The following is a 14,974-nucleotide window of genomic DNA, read 5'->3' as shown; positions in this document are numbered from 1 at the left end:
CCCAATGAAAATGCTATTACAACCAATATGCAAACATGACTTTTCTCCAACCCAGGTAGAACATTAACAGCAAATGAGATTCTGTCACTTAAGTAGATGTATACTAGTACTTTTAAATATTAAACAAATTATATTTACCATAACCTAGTCAAAAAAACAAATATTAACATAAATTAAAAAAATAGGAAGAACAGAAACCAAATTATATTTGATAAAAAACAATACAAAATAACCCAATCTAATTCAGGTCTCTTGAATGATAAAATCCCAGTACTATAACATGGCTAATTATCATTAAAATACAAACAAAAACATATGTGAAACAAAGGCAAATTTCTATCCTTCTAAAGATCGCTAGAATAACAGTTGAGAATAATTAAAATATTCTGGGTAACTTTTTTAATGTACAAGAGCTTACATTTACCTAAATATAAGGCAGAAAGTAACTAAGTATCTTCTGAGATACCCATAGACAATCTTTGCTATCACTCAGAAAAAAATAACTTTTCTATTCATTTTATCAGCCTCATCTATCTTTCTATGTGATATGCAGATTCAGTACAGTGAGCAGGCAGAATGTATATACAATCCCTAAATGAGGAAAGACTAAGAATAGAGAAGCTAAGTGACTTGCTTAAAGTGAGAGACTCAGCAAGTTAGCAGCAGGTTTCAATGTTCCTTTTTCCAATCTTTACTGCTTTCTGTAAATCAATTACCATTATTATAAAAATAATCAAGATGTGGTAAATACTTGCCAAGGGGGAAGCAGCAAGTAAGCCAAGGATCTGAAACCACCTCAAAAGTTTTAATACAAAAACAAATTAAATGGACAGCTGCTACTGTGAACATCTGCCTATATTTCAAGATTCAAGTCAACATATCTGAAATTTACGCAACTATTTTTTTCTTCCTAAAAATGTCACAGTGCTAAATCTATGAGCACTCTTCCATTGTATTACTTCAATTACTTTCAGTATCTTACCTGATCAAAAAGGTCAGTACCATCTGATCCTGCTGCTCTCATCAGTTCATCTTCTCCAACACGATGAAACTCCATATATGAGCTGACATTATAAACAAACCCTATATCAAAGCAAAGAGAAATAATATCCTCAATAAACTTCTTAAATATTGTAAAGTCAATACATGTAAGTTCCAATAAATCTTTCCCAATACATTTTATTTAACAAATTATTAATTCAGAACTGTAAAGGGTCTGAAATTTCACTATACTTGCAAGCCAATAAGTTTACCTGCCAGTTTCATGGGCCCTGGCAGACTTGAAGGTTGGAAACATGTTTAGCACTCACATCAATAAATGCAATATTAATATTTGTACAGGTTCCCTGAATCTCAATTCCTATGAAGCTATGAAAATGGCCCAGTAAGATCTGTTCCTTCAGGAGAGGCTCCTTGAGCTTAGGAAACTTGAATCTTTTATAAAGGACAGTAAGCACACCTGTCCTTATTCTAAAGGGAGATATTATCTATATTATATAGAACCATAAGCAAACCTGCTCTTTGTTCTAGAAGGAGATACTTTATCACCCAAGTTTGTTCACTATGCAAACATACCTAAAAAGATAGTCCAGAACAAAAAAACAGTCAATATCTGCTTATAAGATACACAAAAATGCAAATACTCATAGAGCATTGCCTCCCAACACAAAATGATGAAATTCTTTATGTGTACATAATTTTTGAAAGTAAAACATGCCCAGAGAGTTTACACAGCAATAATATTCCATTCTATCATCCTATATTGTCTTGGTAGAAGGATCTGGTAGATAAAGAGGAATCAAGATCTCATCCATATGCCTGACCTGATTCAACACAGGTGACCACTTCGGTCTGTGAAAAGTAAGTCCAACTCTTCTTTTCAATTGTCCAGGAACAAAGATGTATAGTTTATATTTTAATCTTTAGCTTTTTCCTAAATATTTATATAATCTGTTCATCTATTCAATTACATTTTTATCTGTGAGAAACAGGGAACAAATAAAGCAGCTATCTCAATGAATAACCTTCTGAAAGAAGTGAGCTGCTTTTTAAGTATAAACAGTACATAAGTAAAAAGCACATAAACTCAGCCCTAAAGACACCTTGAAAGTGTAATAAAAACTGTTTTTTTAAATCCAAGATTAGCCTCTTTTCATATGATGACCTCCATGAATTTAAAAAACCTCAAATAACTTAAATGTTCCAGTGATATAATTATCCTGAAAGGAAAGAAGAAGCTAATTTCAGTCCCGAGAAAAGTACTGAAGCTTTTCCACCAGTTCAATTTTTGAAAATAACCAATTAGTCCAGGGTTCTTTATAAAACTGCCTAAAGGCAAGCACAAAAGGAAATGAATTAAAAGAATCTCTTTCAGAAGTCCTCCAAAGAAGTTTAAAAAAACTAGTTGAGTCAAACTACATTTCTCCTTCTCCATCAAACGTGTTTGTATTGTTTAATGCTCCAAAATCCAAAGAACACAAATGTGATGGTAATGATTAAGATTAAAATTATTCCCAGTGGGCTTCTTAAAACAGAGGATGCATCCCAAATAAGTTTCAAACTTTCTCTGCAATCTAGTCTTGACCAGAGCTCTAAAATTTCTCAGGAACAAGATCTTTACAACACATGATCATCTGTGACAAATGTCATGTTTCACAACCAGTTTTTCAGGTAGCTTTAATAGTTGTGTCAGCCTGTAAAGCCTAAAATATCCCACATATGTTCTCTGCTGCCTTATCGCCCCTTAGATTGATGCCCCTCATAATCCTGCCTTTTTTTTCTGAGAGACCAGGACCTGTGGACCTGAAAAAACATCCCATCCTTTTCAGACAGACAAAATTAGGAATGCTTACAAAATCCTTCACCTTAGTAATTAAGTCTATTAGACAGTATTTCAGTTCAAGATATATTAGATCCAAACACACTTAGTAGTATTAGTAATCTGCTCATTATGACTCTTAAACCAAGCTCCAAAAGGGAACTGGTCCATTTCCTCTGATACTCAGACTCTTCCCTTCCTCTTTTGTCTCCTTCCTTTTTTTCCTTTACAAAACCATTTCCTAACAATTAAAAAGTTGGACCCTTAAATGTGGAATAAAAAAAAAATCACAAAAATTTTATGCTTTTTCCCATCATGCCTTATTATGCTCTTTGTTCATATATAGCTTTTATCAAATAAATCTCTGGAGTACAATGTTCTAGCCTCTTACCTATTAGCACCTAATCTTTTTTTTTTAATTTTTTTTTTAAAGAGAGAGTGAGAGAGGAGAGAGAGAGAGAGAGAGAGAGAGAGAGAGAGAGAATTTTTTTAATATTTATTTTTTAGTTCTCGGCGGACACAACATCTTTGTTGGTATGTGGTGCTGGGGATCGAACCCGGGCCGCACGCATGCCAGGCGAGCGCGCTACCGCTTGAGCCACATCCCCAGCCCCCTTAGCACCTAATCTTTAGAAAATAATTTCTTAAGTTTGCAGTGACACAATTCTTAAATTTCTTCCTACATCTCTTATTGCCCAGATGTGGCAGATTTCAGCAGCCAATTACCATTAAATAGAAATGAATAATATTTGTGGACCAAGAAGCATACACTCAAATTGATGCTAGGCTCTAATTTTTCTGCAAAAATGTAAATTCTAATGATAGAATAAGAAAAAAATAGGCAGAAACTGATTTATGAAACACTAACCCTGGATAGTGCAAAACTGGGCTTTGACCAAGATCTTCTGATCACAATCCAACTGGTACTATCATTTACATGGGTGACCTTCAGTGGCAGAGGAAAATATCTATCTCTATCCATCAATCCATCCCCTCCTTTATGCTCATACTCTATTGTGTGTGTGTGTGTGTGTGTGTGTGTGTGTGTGTGTGTGTTTGAAACTCTAACCAAGAGTACACACAAGAAAAGGACTAATTTGAGTACTACTAAGAAAAGCAATGTATTAAATTAAATACAACAGCTGTATTAGGAAGATATATTCCAATGTTTAAATACACCATTTTCAAATGCCCTAGGAATTCAGGGTATACAATTATCTAATTCATTCTAGCAGAGGTGTAGCACAATTAAAAGTACATATGCAAGACAACAGCTAACCTGAGTTTCTTTAGGTAATGCATTGGTGTTACCTGTTCTTAGCACATTTCACAGTAAATTATGTCTTCTGTGTTGTGAGTCTAGAACGCTGAGCTCTCAGATAAGTTCTTAGAATAAAAATTTCCCATTTAAAATGATCACTTGATAGTTTGTCTTATCAGAAACTCTTACTTCAAGTCAATCACAAAATGGTGTCTGAACACTGGAAGATCTTTATAGGCAATTTTTAGTTTGCTCTCTCATCCAGCCCAAGATTCACCTCTACCCCACATATAGATAGAGGATCATCCAGTGTCTATTTGAGTAATTCCAGTGTCTGGGAGTTCACTACCCTTCTAAAAGCTCAGTTCAAGGATCAATATCATTTTTTAATTATTTTTTTTCTTATTACACACATAGAGCACAACTTTTCATATCTCTGGTTGTATACAAGGTATCTTCACAGCAATTCACGTCTTCATACATGTACTTTGGATAATAATGTCCATCACATTCCACCATCATTGCTAATCCCCACCTCCTCCCTTCCCCTCACACCCCTCTGTCCTATCTAGAGTTTGTCTATTCCTCCCATGCTCCCTGTCCCTACCCCACTATGAATCACACTCCTTATATCAGAGAAAATATTCAGCATTTGTTTTGGGGGGATTGGCTAACTTCACTTAGCATTATCTTCTCCAACTCTATCCCTTTACCTGTAAATGCCATGATTTTATTCTCATTTATTGCTGAGTAAAATTCCATTGTGTATATACACCACATTTTTTTAATCCATTCATGGATTGAAGGGTATGCAGGTTGTTTCCACAGTTTAGCTATTGTGAATTGTGCTGCTATAAACATGGATGTGGCTGTGTCCCTATAGTATGCTGTTTTTAAGTCCTTTGGGTATAGACCGAGGAGAGGGATAGCTGGGTCAAATGGTGGATCCATTCCCAGTTTTCCAAGAAATCTCCATACTACTTTCCATATTGGCTTCACCAATTTGCAGTCCCACCAGCAATGTATGAGTGTACCTTTTGACACTTCTCAGACGATGACATACAATCAATCAATATATGAAAAAATGTTCATCATCACTAGCAATCAGAGAAATGGAAATCAAAACTGCTCTAAGATTTCATCTCACTCCAGTCAGAATGGTAGCTATTATGAATACAAACATCAATATCACTTTTATGATAACTAAAAATAAACATTAGAAACCGATATTTCCATTCTACACAGAAAGTACTCTTTCCAACTTGACAAACACTGTCTAAATTTTTTTAGGTAAAGTTTTAGTATTTATTTGCTTTTAATTTAAGCTCCCAATTATCTCTGATAAAGACTGCAGGTATCTTACAATAAAATACTTATCAATAAGTATGTGTCAATTTCTGTGTGAAAACTTTTAAAACCCACAGCAAGATGTGTAGAGGAAAATATACCAGTTGCCTAACAGTGTTGCTGTGAATGAGCTTTTAATACAATGTAGACTAGCAGCCAATGTGAAGAGACTAGTAATCATGATTATCTGATCTTAACAAATATTAAGATAAACAAAAATAGGGAACTCATTAGTTCTTTTAAAGGGAGAAATTCTCTTTATACTGTGAAGAACAATAAGTCTTTATAAAGGGGAAAACGAGCACATGATTGGTATTACAATTTAACCAATATATAAACATTCTTCATGAAGACTTCCTCCCATTCTCCTAGCCCTAGGTAACCACTAACCTTCTGTCTATATAGATTTGTATACCCTAGACACTTCCTATAAATGGAATCATACAATATGTGATCTTTTAAGATCTATCTTCTTTCACTTAGCATGTTCTCAAGGTTCATCCACGACATGTATCAGTAGTTTTCCTTTTTGTGAATAGATAATATTCCAAGTATGGATATATCACATTGTGTATCATTATACATTCATCAGTGGATGAACATGGTTGTTTCTACAGATAGTTTTTGTGTAGACATTTATGTTTTCATGTTCATTTTCTTTGACGTATAATCCTAGGGGTAAACTTGGTGGGTCAGATAGTGTTACAATTTGCATCTAGAATATCCCCCAAAGGTCCATGTGTAGAAGGGTTGGTTCCCAGCCCATGGTGCTACTGGCAGATAGTGGAACCTTCAGTAAGTGAGTCCTAGTGGAAAGAAGTTAAGTTATTAAAGTTGTGGCCTTGAAGTGGATACTGTGACCCTTTCTTGTTTTTCTGCATGTGGCTATTATGAGTAGAGCAGTTCCCTCTGCCACATGGTCCCATTATGATATACTTCCTTGCCACAGACTCAAAAGCAATACAGCCAACTGATCATGAGTTGAAAGCTCTGAAATTATGAGCTTACTTCCTTATAAGTTGTTCATCTCAGGTATTTTGCCACAGTGATAAAAAGCTGACTGACACAGTATTCTATATTTAACCTTTTGAGAAATAGCCAGACTATTTTTCCATTTTCACCAGCAATGTATGAAGGTACTAATTTCAGAGAGCTCTTTTTTGGTCACTACTTCAACTCCCCATAGAGAGAAAAAGCCTTTTCCCACTGAGAACCCAAATCATATCACCTATCTCAGATGATTAAAGTCAGAACTGGACTACAGGATACTTCAACCTCATCTCACACTTAGCTCTGTAAGACAGTGCTTAAAGACAGTCCAATGGAAGACTCTGAAACATTTTATACCTACTAATCATTCTCCCAGAGGAAGCTACCACAATTAACTACATCACCATGGTTCAGACCACACACCCATTAATAATTTTTCATTTCTTCTTTGTTCTTTTTTGTAAGTCAGAGAGTCTCACAAGTTAGTACAGAGACTCCTGAGGGAGCTCAAGACACTTTTGGTGGTCCAAGGCAAAAAAATTTTCACAGTGAGACTAAAATGTTATGCCTTTTTAAATTCACATTCTTCCACAAATGTAGGGTTTTCTAGAGACTACAAAACATGTGATATAAGACTGGATGCAGAAGGTAACATGATAATATACTTATCATCTACTGCCACACATCATGGATATTTACCAAAATGTAAAATAATACCACTATTCTGTTTTTCTTATTTAAAAAGTAGCTATTTTTCATAAACATAAGTACTATAAAAGATAACATATAGTGAGTTTATGTGTTAAGTCAGTTTTTTGTTGCTGTTACCATAATACCTGACAAGAACAACTTAGAGGAGGAAAAGTTTATTTGGGACTCATGGTTTCAGAGACTCAATCCATGGATGGCCAACTCTATTGGTGGGCCTAAAGTGAGGTAGAACATCTTGGTGGAAGGGCATGGTAGAAGAAAGGTGTTCAGTTCATGGCACCTGGGAAACAGAAAGAGAGGGAAGGGGGCCAGGGACAGATGTGGTCCAGGCCACAGCTCCACGGACTTACTTCATGCCCTACTGCCTATAGTTACCACCCAGTACAGCAGTTAACTATTATTCAAATTATTAGTCTATCAAACGGATTAATCCACTGATGAGGTTATAGCTCTCAATGTAATCACTTCCTAAAAGCCCCACCTTTGAACCTCGCTGTATTGGGGACTATACTTTTAAAACAAGAGTTTTTCAAGATCCAAACCATAATAATTTTATTTTATTTTTAAATTAATATTAAAATATTCTTTAGGTTTCTTAATTTTAATTTCTAAGAGGCAAATATCAATCAAGATCATCATACAAAGTCCTTTGGGGGTCCATGATAATTTCTTACATAATAAAGGAATCATAAGACCAAAAAGTTTGAGGATCACTGCTATAAGCAAAATTAGTAATTTTGTAATCAGATTAAAAAATAATTTTTAGTTTTAAAATTCAAATATTTAACTCTAAAGTCCCATATTATATCCCATCAACAAAATTTATCTTAAGCCTGTCATGTATGTACCAAGTATTATGTCACCATATTGTATTACTCCTATTTATTTAAATTATTCACCACTGTTCATGTTGTTGACTTCAAAATAAATGAGGAGGGAGAAGATATGTTCATAAGGTAAAATCATGGTATATTTCACTGTATTCAAATGTACAGCTTGATTTTTTTGTAACTACTGTGACTACTTTGCCATCTTGTGTTCAGTAAAGAAACTGCACATTATTTTCACTGTGTCTACTGATATTTATCTAATTACAACAATTGCTCAGAAAAATCTACAACTATAACTGAAGATTTTTAATTCTCTCCCTCAATTCTGCTAATGTTTGCTTTATATATTTTGAAGCTCTGTTGACACATAAAAACACTAAGAACTCTTTTCATCATTACAAAATTTCCATATTTGTTAAAATTCTTGTCCTTGGTAATACTTTTTATCTGATATTAATATAATCCAACCAGTCAGATTAAATCAAACTTTTACTTCCTGTCTAGATAATATACATTTTTCTACACATTTTGTTTCAACTTATCTGTAACTTTCAACTTAATCTGTAAGTTATCTGTATCTCTAAAGTATACCTCTTTTTTTAATTTTTTTTTTTTTTTTTTTTTTTTTAGTTTTAGGTGGACACAACATCTTTATTTTATTTTTATGTGGTGCTGAGAATCGAACCCTGTGCCTCATGCATGTTAGGCAAGCGCGCTACCACTTGAGTCACATCCTCAGCCCTAAAGTATATCTCTTATAGACATTATGCAGACAGGTCCCGATAACATGAACAGACACACACACAACATAGACAATCTCTACCTTTTAATTAGAGCACTTGGTCCATTTACATGTAGATTAACTATTATAGATGAATTTGAATCTACCTTTTTATTAATTCCACAGTCCCTAAATTTTCTGTCTCTGTTCCTCTCCCTTCCTTATTTTAAGTTAACCAATTTTCTACAGAATTTAATTTAGCCTTATCTCTTTGCATTATTTTTAATAACTTTTTTAAAAATTACAGCATATATCCAGAACTTTTACTTGCTTACTTATGAATTAATATTATACCTCTTCATGTGTAAATTCATGTTTACTGCTCTCTATCCCCTATTCTTTTTTTTTAGTTGTAGATGAATACAATGCCTTTATTTATTTACTTATTTATTTTATGTGTGCTGAAGATTGAACCCAGTGCCTCACACGTGCTAGGCAAGTGCTATACCACTGAGCCACAACCTCAGCCCTATCGCCTATTCTTTTTTTTTTTTTTTTTTTTTTGACATCAGGAAGCAGGGCTTTATTCTGCAATATGGAAAAAATACGCTTTGCCCACCTTCCCCAGACATGAATCATTACCACTCAGGAACTAGCCAACAATGCCCCTTGCAGACCCCTTGCAGAGTTCTAAAGACAAACCAGAGCCCCAAAATTCTTTCTTCCCATAAACCCACCCATATCATTATTTACAGAATTCACTTTTACACAGGTATCAAAAAATTATACTAAAAATTTATCACTAAACTAACTTTATTATATTTTTTCTCTCTTAAATTTCTTTGGGAAATATCTTCCCTGTCCTGGTGACTTCTGCTTCTTATGTAAGTCCACAATACAATGTTATAACTTTTGCTTTAAACAGTCATATATTCTTTAATAGTGAAGAAAGTAAAATGTAATCTTTTCTCTTATGCAAACACTGTTTTAGTCAACTTTTTCACTGCTGAGATGAAATGACCCCACCAAGCACAACTGTTGAGAAGGAAGAGTTTATTTGAGGGCTCATGGTTTCAGAGGTCTCAATTCATAGGTAGCTGGCTCCATTCCTCAGGGCTTGAGGTAAAACACACGTTAACAACATGGCAGAAGAGTGTGGCAAAGGAAACCAGCTCATATGATGATCAGAAAGCAGAGAGAGACTCCACTGGCCAGATACAAATACATACCCAAAGCCATGCCTCAATTCCTACCTCCTCCAGCCACACCATACCACTTCAGTTACCACTCATTAATCACTATCATGGGATTAAATCACTGATTGGGTTAAGACTTTTAAAACCTGATCCTTTCTCCTCTGAACTTTCTTGTACTGTTTCACATGTGAGCTTTTGGGGGACATCTCACATCCAAACCATAACAAATACCATTTCCTGACTTCTTGAGCTGTCATCAGAAATCACTATCTTTCAAACTGAAAGCATTTCTTATAGTGCAAGTTAGCTGGTAATAAATTCTCAGTTTAAAAACTTCTTATTTCAACTTAGCCTCAAAAAGAATCCTGTATCTTTGTGAATATAAAATTCAGAGTTCATGGTACCATATTTTTCCTCAGCAGTCATTTTATTGTTTCTTGGTATGTTTTCTCTGACTACTTTCAAGATTTTCTCTTTGACTTTCAGCAAATGGATGTGCCTAGATGTGGTTTGCTTTCTTTTGACCATGTTTGGATTTGCTAAGCTTCTAAATTCACAATTTTAAGGATTTCTTCAAATTTGTGAAATATTTGGCTCTATTCTTCAAATATTTTTCTCATTCTTTTCCTCCTCCTGGAATATATATATTAGACATTTTTATCTTCTCTGATAAGTCTCTGAGACTGTCTAATTGTGTTCCTCTCTGTTCTTCAGATTGGATAATCCTACTTATCTATCTGAAAGTTCACTAAATCTTCCTTATATCACCTCCAAACTACTATAAAACCAAATATCAAATTTTTTAAAAAAAATTCATATATGCTAATTTTTGGTTCTAGATGTTCATTTTTTATAATTGCTATTTCTCTGAGATATCCTATTTATTCATTTTATACATACATTCTTTTACTTCTTTGTATACTTATAATATGTACATTAAAATTCTTGTGAATTTAGTTCAAACACCTGTATCATCTCCAGTATGCCTTTTCTCTTCAGTGTGTTTAGTAACTTTGGATAAGATAGTAGAAACTCTAGATTCTGTTATATTCCTCCAAAAAATTCTGTTTTAGTAGGCAATTGACTAGATCCAAACTCAAACTCTTTCCCATTTGGGAAATTGAAAATTTAAAGCTTTCTTCAATGTTTTAGCTTTGGGGATACTTATAGTTTGTCATATATGCAAGAAATAGTTTATATTCTTCTCTGGATCCTTCTTTCTTTGAATTTTCTCCTTCACTTTCTACTTATTGCAAATACCCCAATCTCTGTCTTCTAGTTCTTTAAGCCAGTAGGGGTGCCAGTCTCCATCTGAGTTTTATCCACATTTCATGGCATTAACACTCAGACTTAACCTCTAATTAAATGCCATAAGAAACAGGAAACTTACCCAGGGACATTCCCTTCTACTAAATACAAATGGTCCTTGTCCTCTAGTTTCTGTCCACTTTCGGTTGCTCACCAGGTCTTTAGATAAATTTTTCTTCTTATATTTTGTCCTGAGGTTGCTGGAGTGCTGGTCCAATAGAAGCTAATCAGCTATCACTAAATATAACTCTGCATGTTATTTTAGAAAAACAGTATAACTTTTGCCAATTTCAATGGAAACATATGGAAAAGAAACTAATGAAAAATAAATGGATTTCTCAAGAATTTAAAGTAATTTTAAAGAAAAATAACTAAAAGGTAGATTTGTGAAAGTTACTGGGTGGTAGAGTATCTTAGGACTTCTGGATTTAAAAGCATTCATTTATTTTCCATACTCCTGAAAACTTTCTAAAATAAATGTTAGGGATAAATAAGATGTAAATCCGCAGAGACACAGAAGTCAGAAAATGAAATGACAGCAATGAAGTTTTGGAAGCCATAGAGTTAAATGGATAAGTGATAACATACTTCATTTTCACAGAATGAAAAAAAAGGTGAAAATAAAAACCTATGGTAAATGGTAAGGGAATTCATGAAAAAGGCAACTTGCTCAACAGAACCCCCACAATTTTAAAAAATTATAACAGGTATGAAGAAAAGGACAATTACATTTAGTCACATATTTTCTTTTACCTTCATTTGGGATTACATTAGAAATTACTGGTAATCCTTCCCCTTTAAACAGAGGGTATTAGTAGTGTTATGGTTTGGACGTAAAGTGTCCCCCTAAAGTTCACATAAGACAATGCAAGAAGGTTCAGAGGGGAAATGACTGGGTTAAGAGACCCTTTGGGGTAACATACCCCAAAGCCACTCCCTAATTCTCACCTCCTCCAGCCATACCCTACCAGCCTTCAGTTACCACTCATGGTCCACATCACTCAGTGGATCATGATGTAAGCTGCTTCCCTCTGCCACACTCTTCCACTGTGATGCTCAGCCTTACCTCAAATTCCTAGGAATGGAGCCAGCCTTCTATGGACTAGGACCTCTGAAACCATGAGCCCTCAAATAAACTTTTCCTCTCCTAAAATTATTCTGGTCCAATCCTTTAGTCACAACAGCGAAAAATCTGAATAAAACAGTAGATGTTTAGTATGTCTGATTGTCTCAAGAACATCACTGTGGAGACTGGATGTACAGGTTCACTGTATCTATTACTATACTTTTGTCTCTCCAAGACGCCAGATTGTTGGTTACCATGAGTTCTGTTTTCATCAGCTACACCTCTCAGCTCATTTCTTCAACTATTTTGGAGCTTCTAAGTTACTATGAGCTAGAAAAAACAGGAAACTAATATTGCCACATACATAAGTAATAAAATTTGCTGTAAATGAGAACTAAATATTTGGCTTTAATGTAGGCCTTCTGATTTCCTTTAGAGTCTCTGAGACTGTATAAACTGTGTGCTACTGAATAATTTTACCTTTGGCATTAAACTGCCTGGCCAACACTTGTTTCCTTTCAAAGGGAACACAACATGGGGATGTGGGGGGGGGAGTTTCATTTCAGAAACTTTCTGCATCAAAATGTAAACAGTTACATAAAGAAAGAACACTGTCCAAGGCCAGAACAATATTATTTATTGCCCAGTATGGGCATATTTTTGTTTTCTAATTCTGAATCTGATCACCAAATAATAAGACTATGTATGATATGTTATAACAAAAGGAAAATCCAGCACATTTTTTAAGTTATTTAATAACTACCACCTACCTCTTATGCATATCCAACAATCTTCTTTTTTGTTGTGTTTCTTAAGTTCTTCTTCAGTTACGTCAATTAACCTGCCTTTTCATCCTGTTAGGTCCTTTCCACTTTTGGACAGTCGAATCCAATCCATAAGACTTCTGCCTTGCTTTAAAGGTACCTAGAAAAGGAAAAAAGTTGAATTAAATTTGGAATCTTCAAGTTAATTGCTTTCCCTTTGTCCTGAGACTTGTCTTCAGAATACTGCATTACTTTTATTCTCATTTAAAAAAAGATAAAAATGAAAATCTAACAATTCTACAAATCCTCATAGCTTTAGGAGGCATCATCATTATTTGTGCTACATAAGAATTATAAATAGAAAATTACGTAAAATATCTGGGCTATGAATTTTCATCATAATGGTATCACAACATAACAGGAAAAATATTCAATCCAAAGTCAGAAACATGTCCTTGTCCTGGCTCTGTCACTGTTAGAACAGCCACTCTCAACCAAAATTTCTTCCCCTAAATATACAGAGATTTGAGGAAAGAAAAGATACACAAATGATTGACTATCACTGACTTTCTTTGAATTATCACTACAAACAGAAAAACTGGAATAACTTTGCATTCAAAATGCTTTTTAAGAATCCACTGAGAAATAATTAAAATAAAAAATAATTAAAATAAAATAAAAAATAATTAAAATAAAATAAAAAATAATTAAAATAAAATAAAAAAAATAATTAAAATAAAAAAAATAATTAAAAAAAAAGTGCATACAAAAATAAATAAAAGTTCCCGAGGAACAAGAAAAAAAAAAAACAAAGAATCCACTGAGAAAGTTTATCAAACAATGTAAAATAATCACACTGTACAGAAGGGGTTGGCCAACCCCTGGCCAACCCTGACAGATTTCTACATAGCCCTGAGCTAAGACTAGTTTTCACACATGGTGGTGATAGTGAAATGACTGAAAACTTATGAGGCTCTCAAAGCCTAAAATATTCTAGTTTCTTGATACTCATGGGAGATGTGTTCCAAGATCCTCAGTGAACACCTGAAACCATGGATAGCAGCAAACCTTATATATGCTATATGCTAGCTTTTTCCTATATATAAATTTCTTTTTCCTTCTTTACAGTTTCACAGACAGGAGCTCATTCTTGCTACAGATCTCAGCAACCTAAGCATACAATTTGTTTTTCAATCCTTAAGATGAAAAACTTTAATCTCTTCACTTAATGGAAGCACTTTATGGTTTCTCTGGCATACCCAAATTGTTAGCATCACTACTCTTGCACTTTGGGGTCAGTATTAAGTAAAATAATGTTACTTGAAGATAAGAATTACAATATGCAATAGTCATTCTGATAACTAAGAAATGGCTTCTAAATGATTGACAGGTGTGTTGCCCATATGGTTTAGACTTGCTAGACAAAGAATGTTTCATATGCTAGGCAGGATGGAAAGGGACTGCACAAGATTTCCTCATAATACTAAAAACAGCATAAAATCTAAAATTTAAGAATTGTTTATTTCTGCCATTTTCCATTTAATTATTTTCAGACTAGAGTTGACTGTGAATGACTGAAACCACAGAACACAAAACCATGAATAAGAGTAGACTACTATACTTACCATTAGGTCCTTTGAAGAAAACATCTGCCAACACCTGATTACAGGATTTACTAACAGGATGTTCTGGGGTTTGGTTTGGTTTTAAAAATTACACTTTAAAGTCTTTTAGATGAAAAGCTGCTATGGTCTGAATGTGTTCCCCAAAAAGCACATGTGTAAAATTAGTCCCCAAGGCAACTGGATAGGAAGTTGTGGCCTTTGAATGGTTTTATAAAGTTCATAGGGGCTTCACCTCATAAATGCATTAATGCTGATTATAAAAGGGCTTAAGTAGGAGGCATAACAATACCAGAGCTTAAATTATACGACAGCGCTATAGTAACAAAAATAGCATGGT

At 34.2% G+C, this 14,974-nt stretch overlaps 1 protein-coding gene across 1 annotated transcript in view; it reads right to left on the bottom strand.

Moving 5' to 3' along the window:
• The window catches only part of LOC308650594 (cytochrome b5 reductase 4-like), a 74,189-nt gene extending 61,034 nt beyond the window's left edge, over nt 1–13,155 (bottom strand). The window contains exons 1-2 of the mRNA XM_081296716.1: nt 13,019–13,155; nt 983–1,083 (exon numbers count right to left, since the gene is read on the bottom strand). Of these exons, the coding sequence (XP_081152842.1) occupies nt 983–1,057 (75 nt within the window). The 5' untranslated portion in view covers nt 1,058–1,083; nt 13,019–13,155. The remainder of the gene's footprint in view (nt 1–982; nt 1,084–13,018) is intronic.
• Between the last annotated feature and the right edge of the window lie 1,819 nt (nt 13,156–14,974).

This window comes from Spermophilus citellus (genome assembly GCF_964194105.1).
Source record: "Spermophilus citellus genome assembly, chromosome: 5".
Lineage (NCBI taxonomy): Eukaryota > Metazoa > Chordata > Mammalia > Rodentia > Sciuridae > Spermophilus > Spermophilus citellus.
Note: the sequence above shows the minus strand (reverse complement) of the source record. Positions and strands in the feature narration are given on the sequence as shown.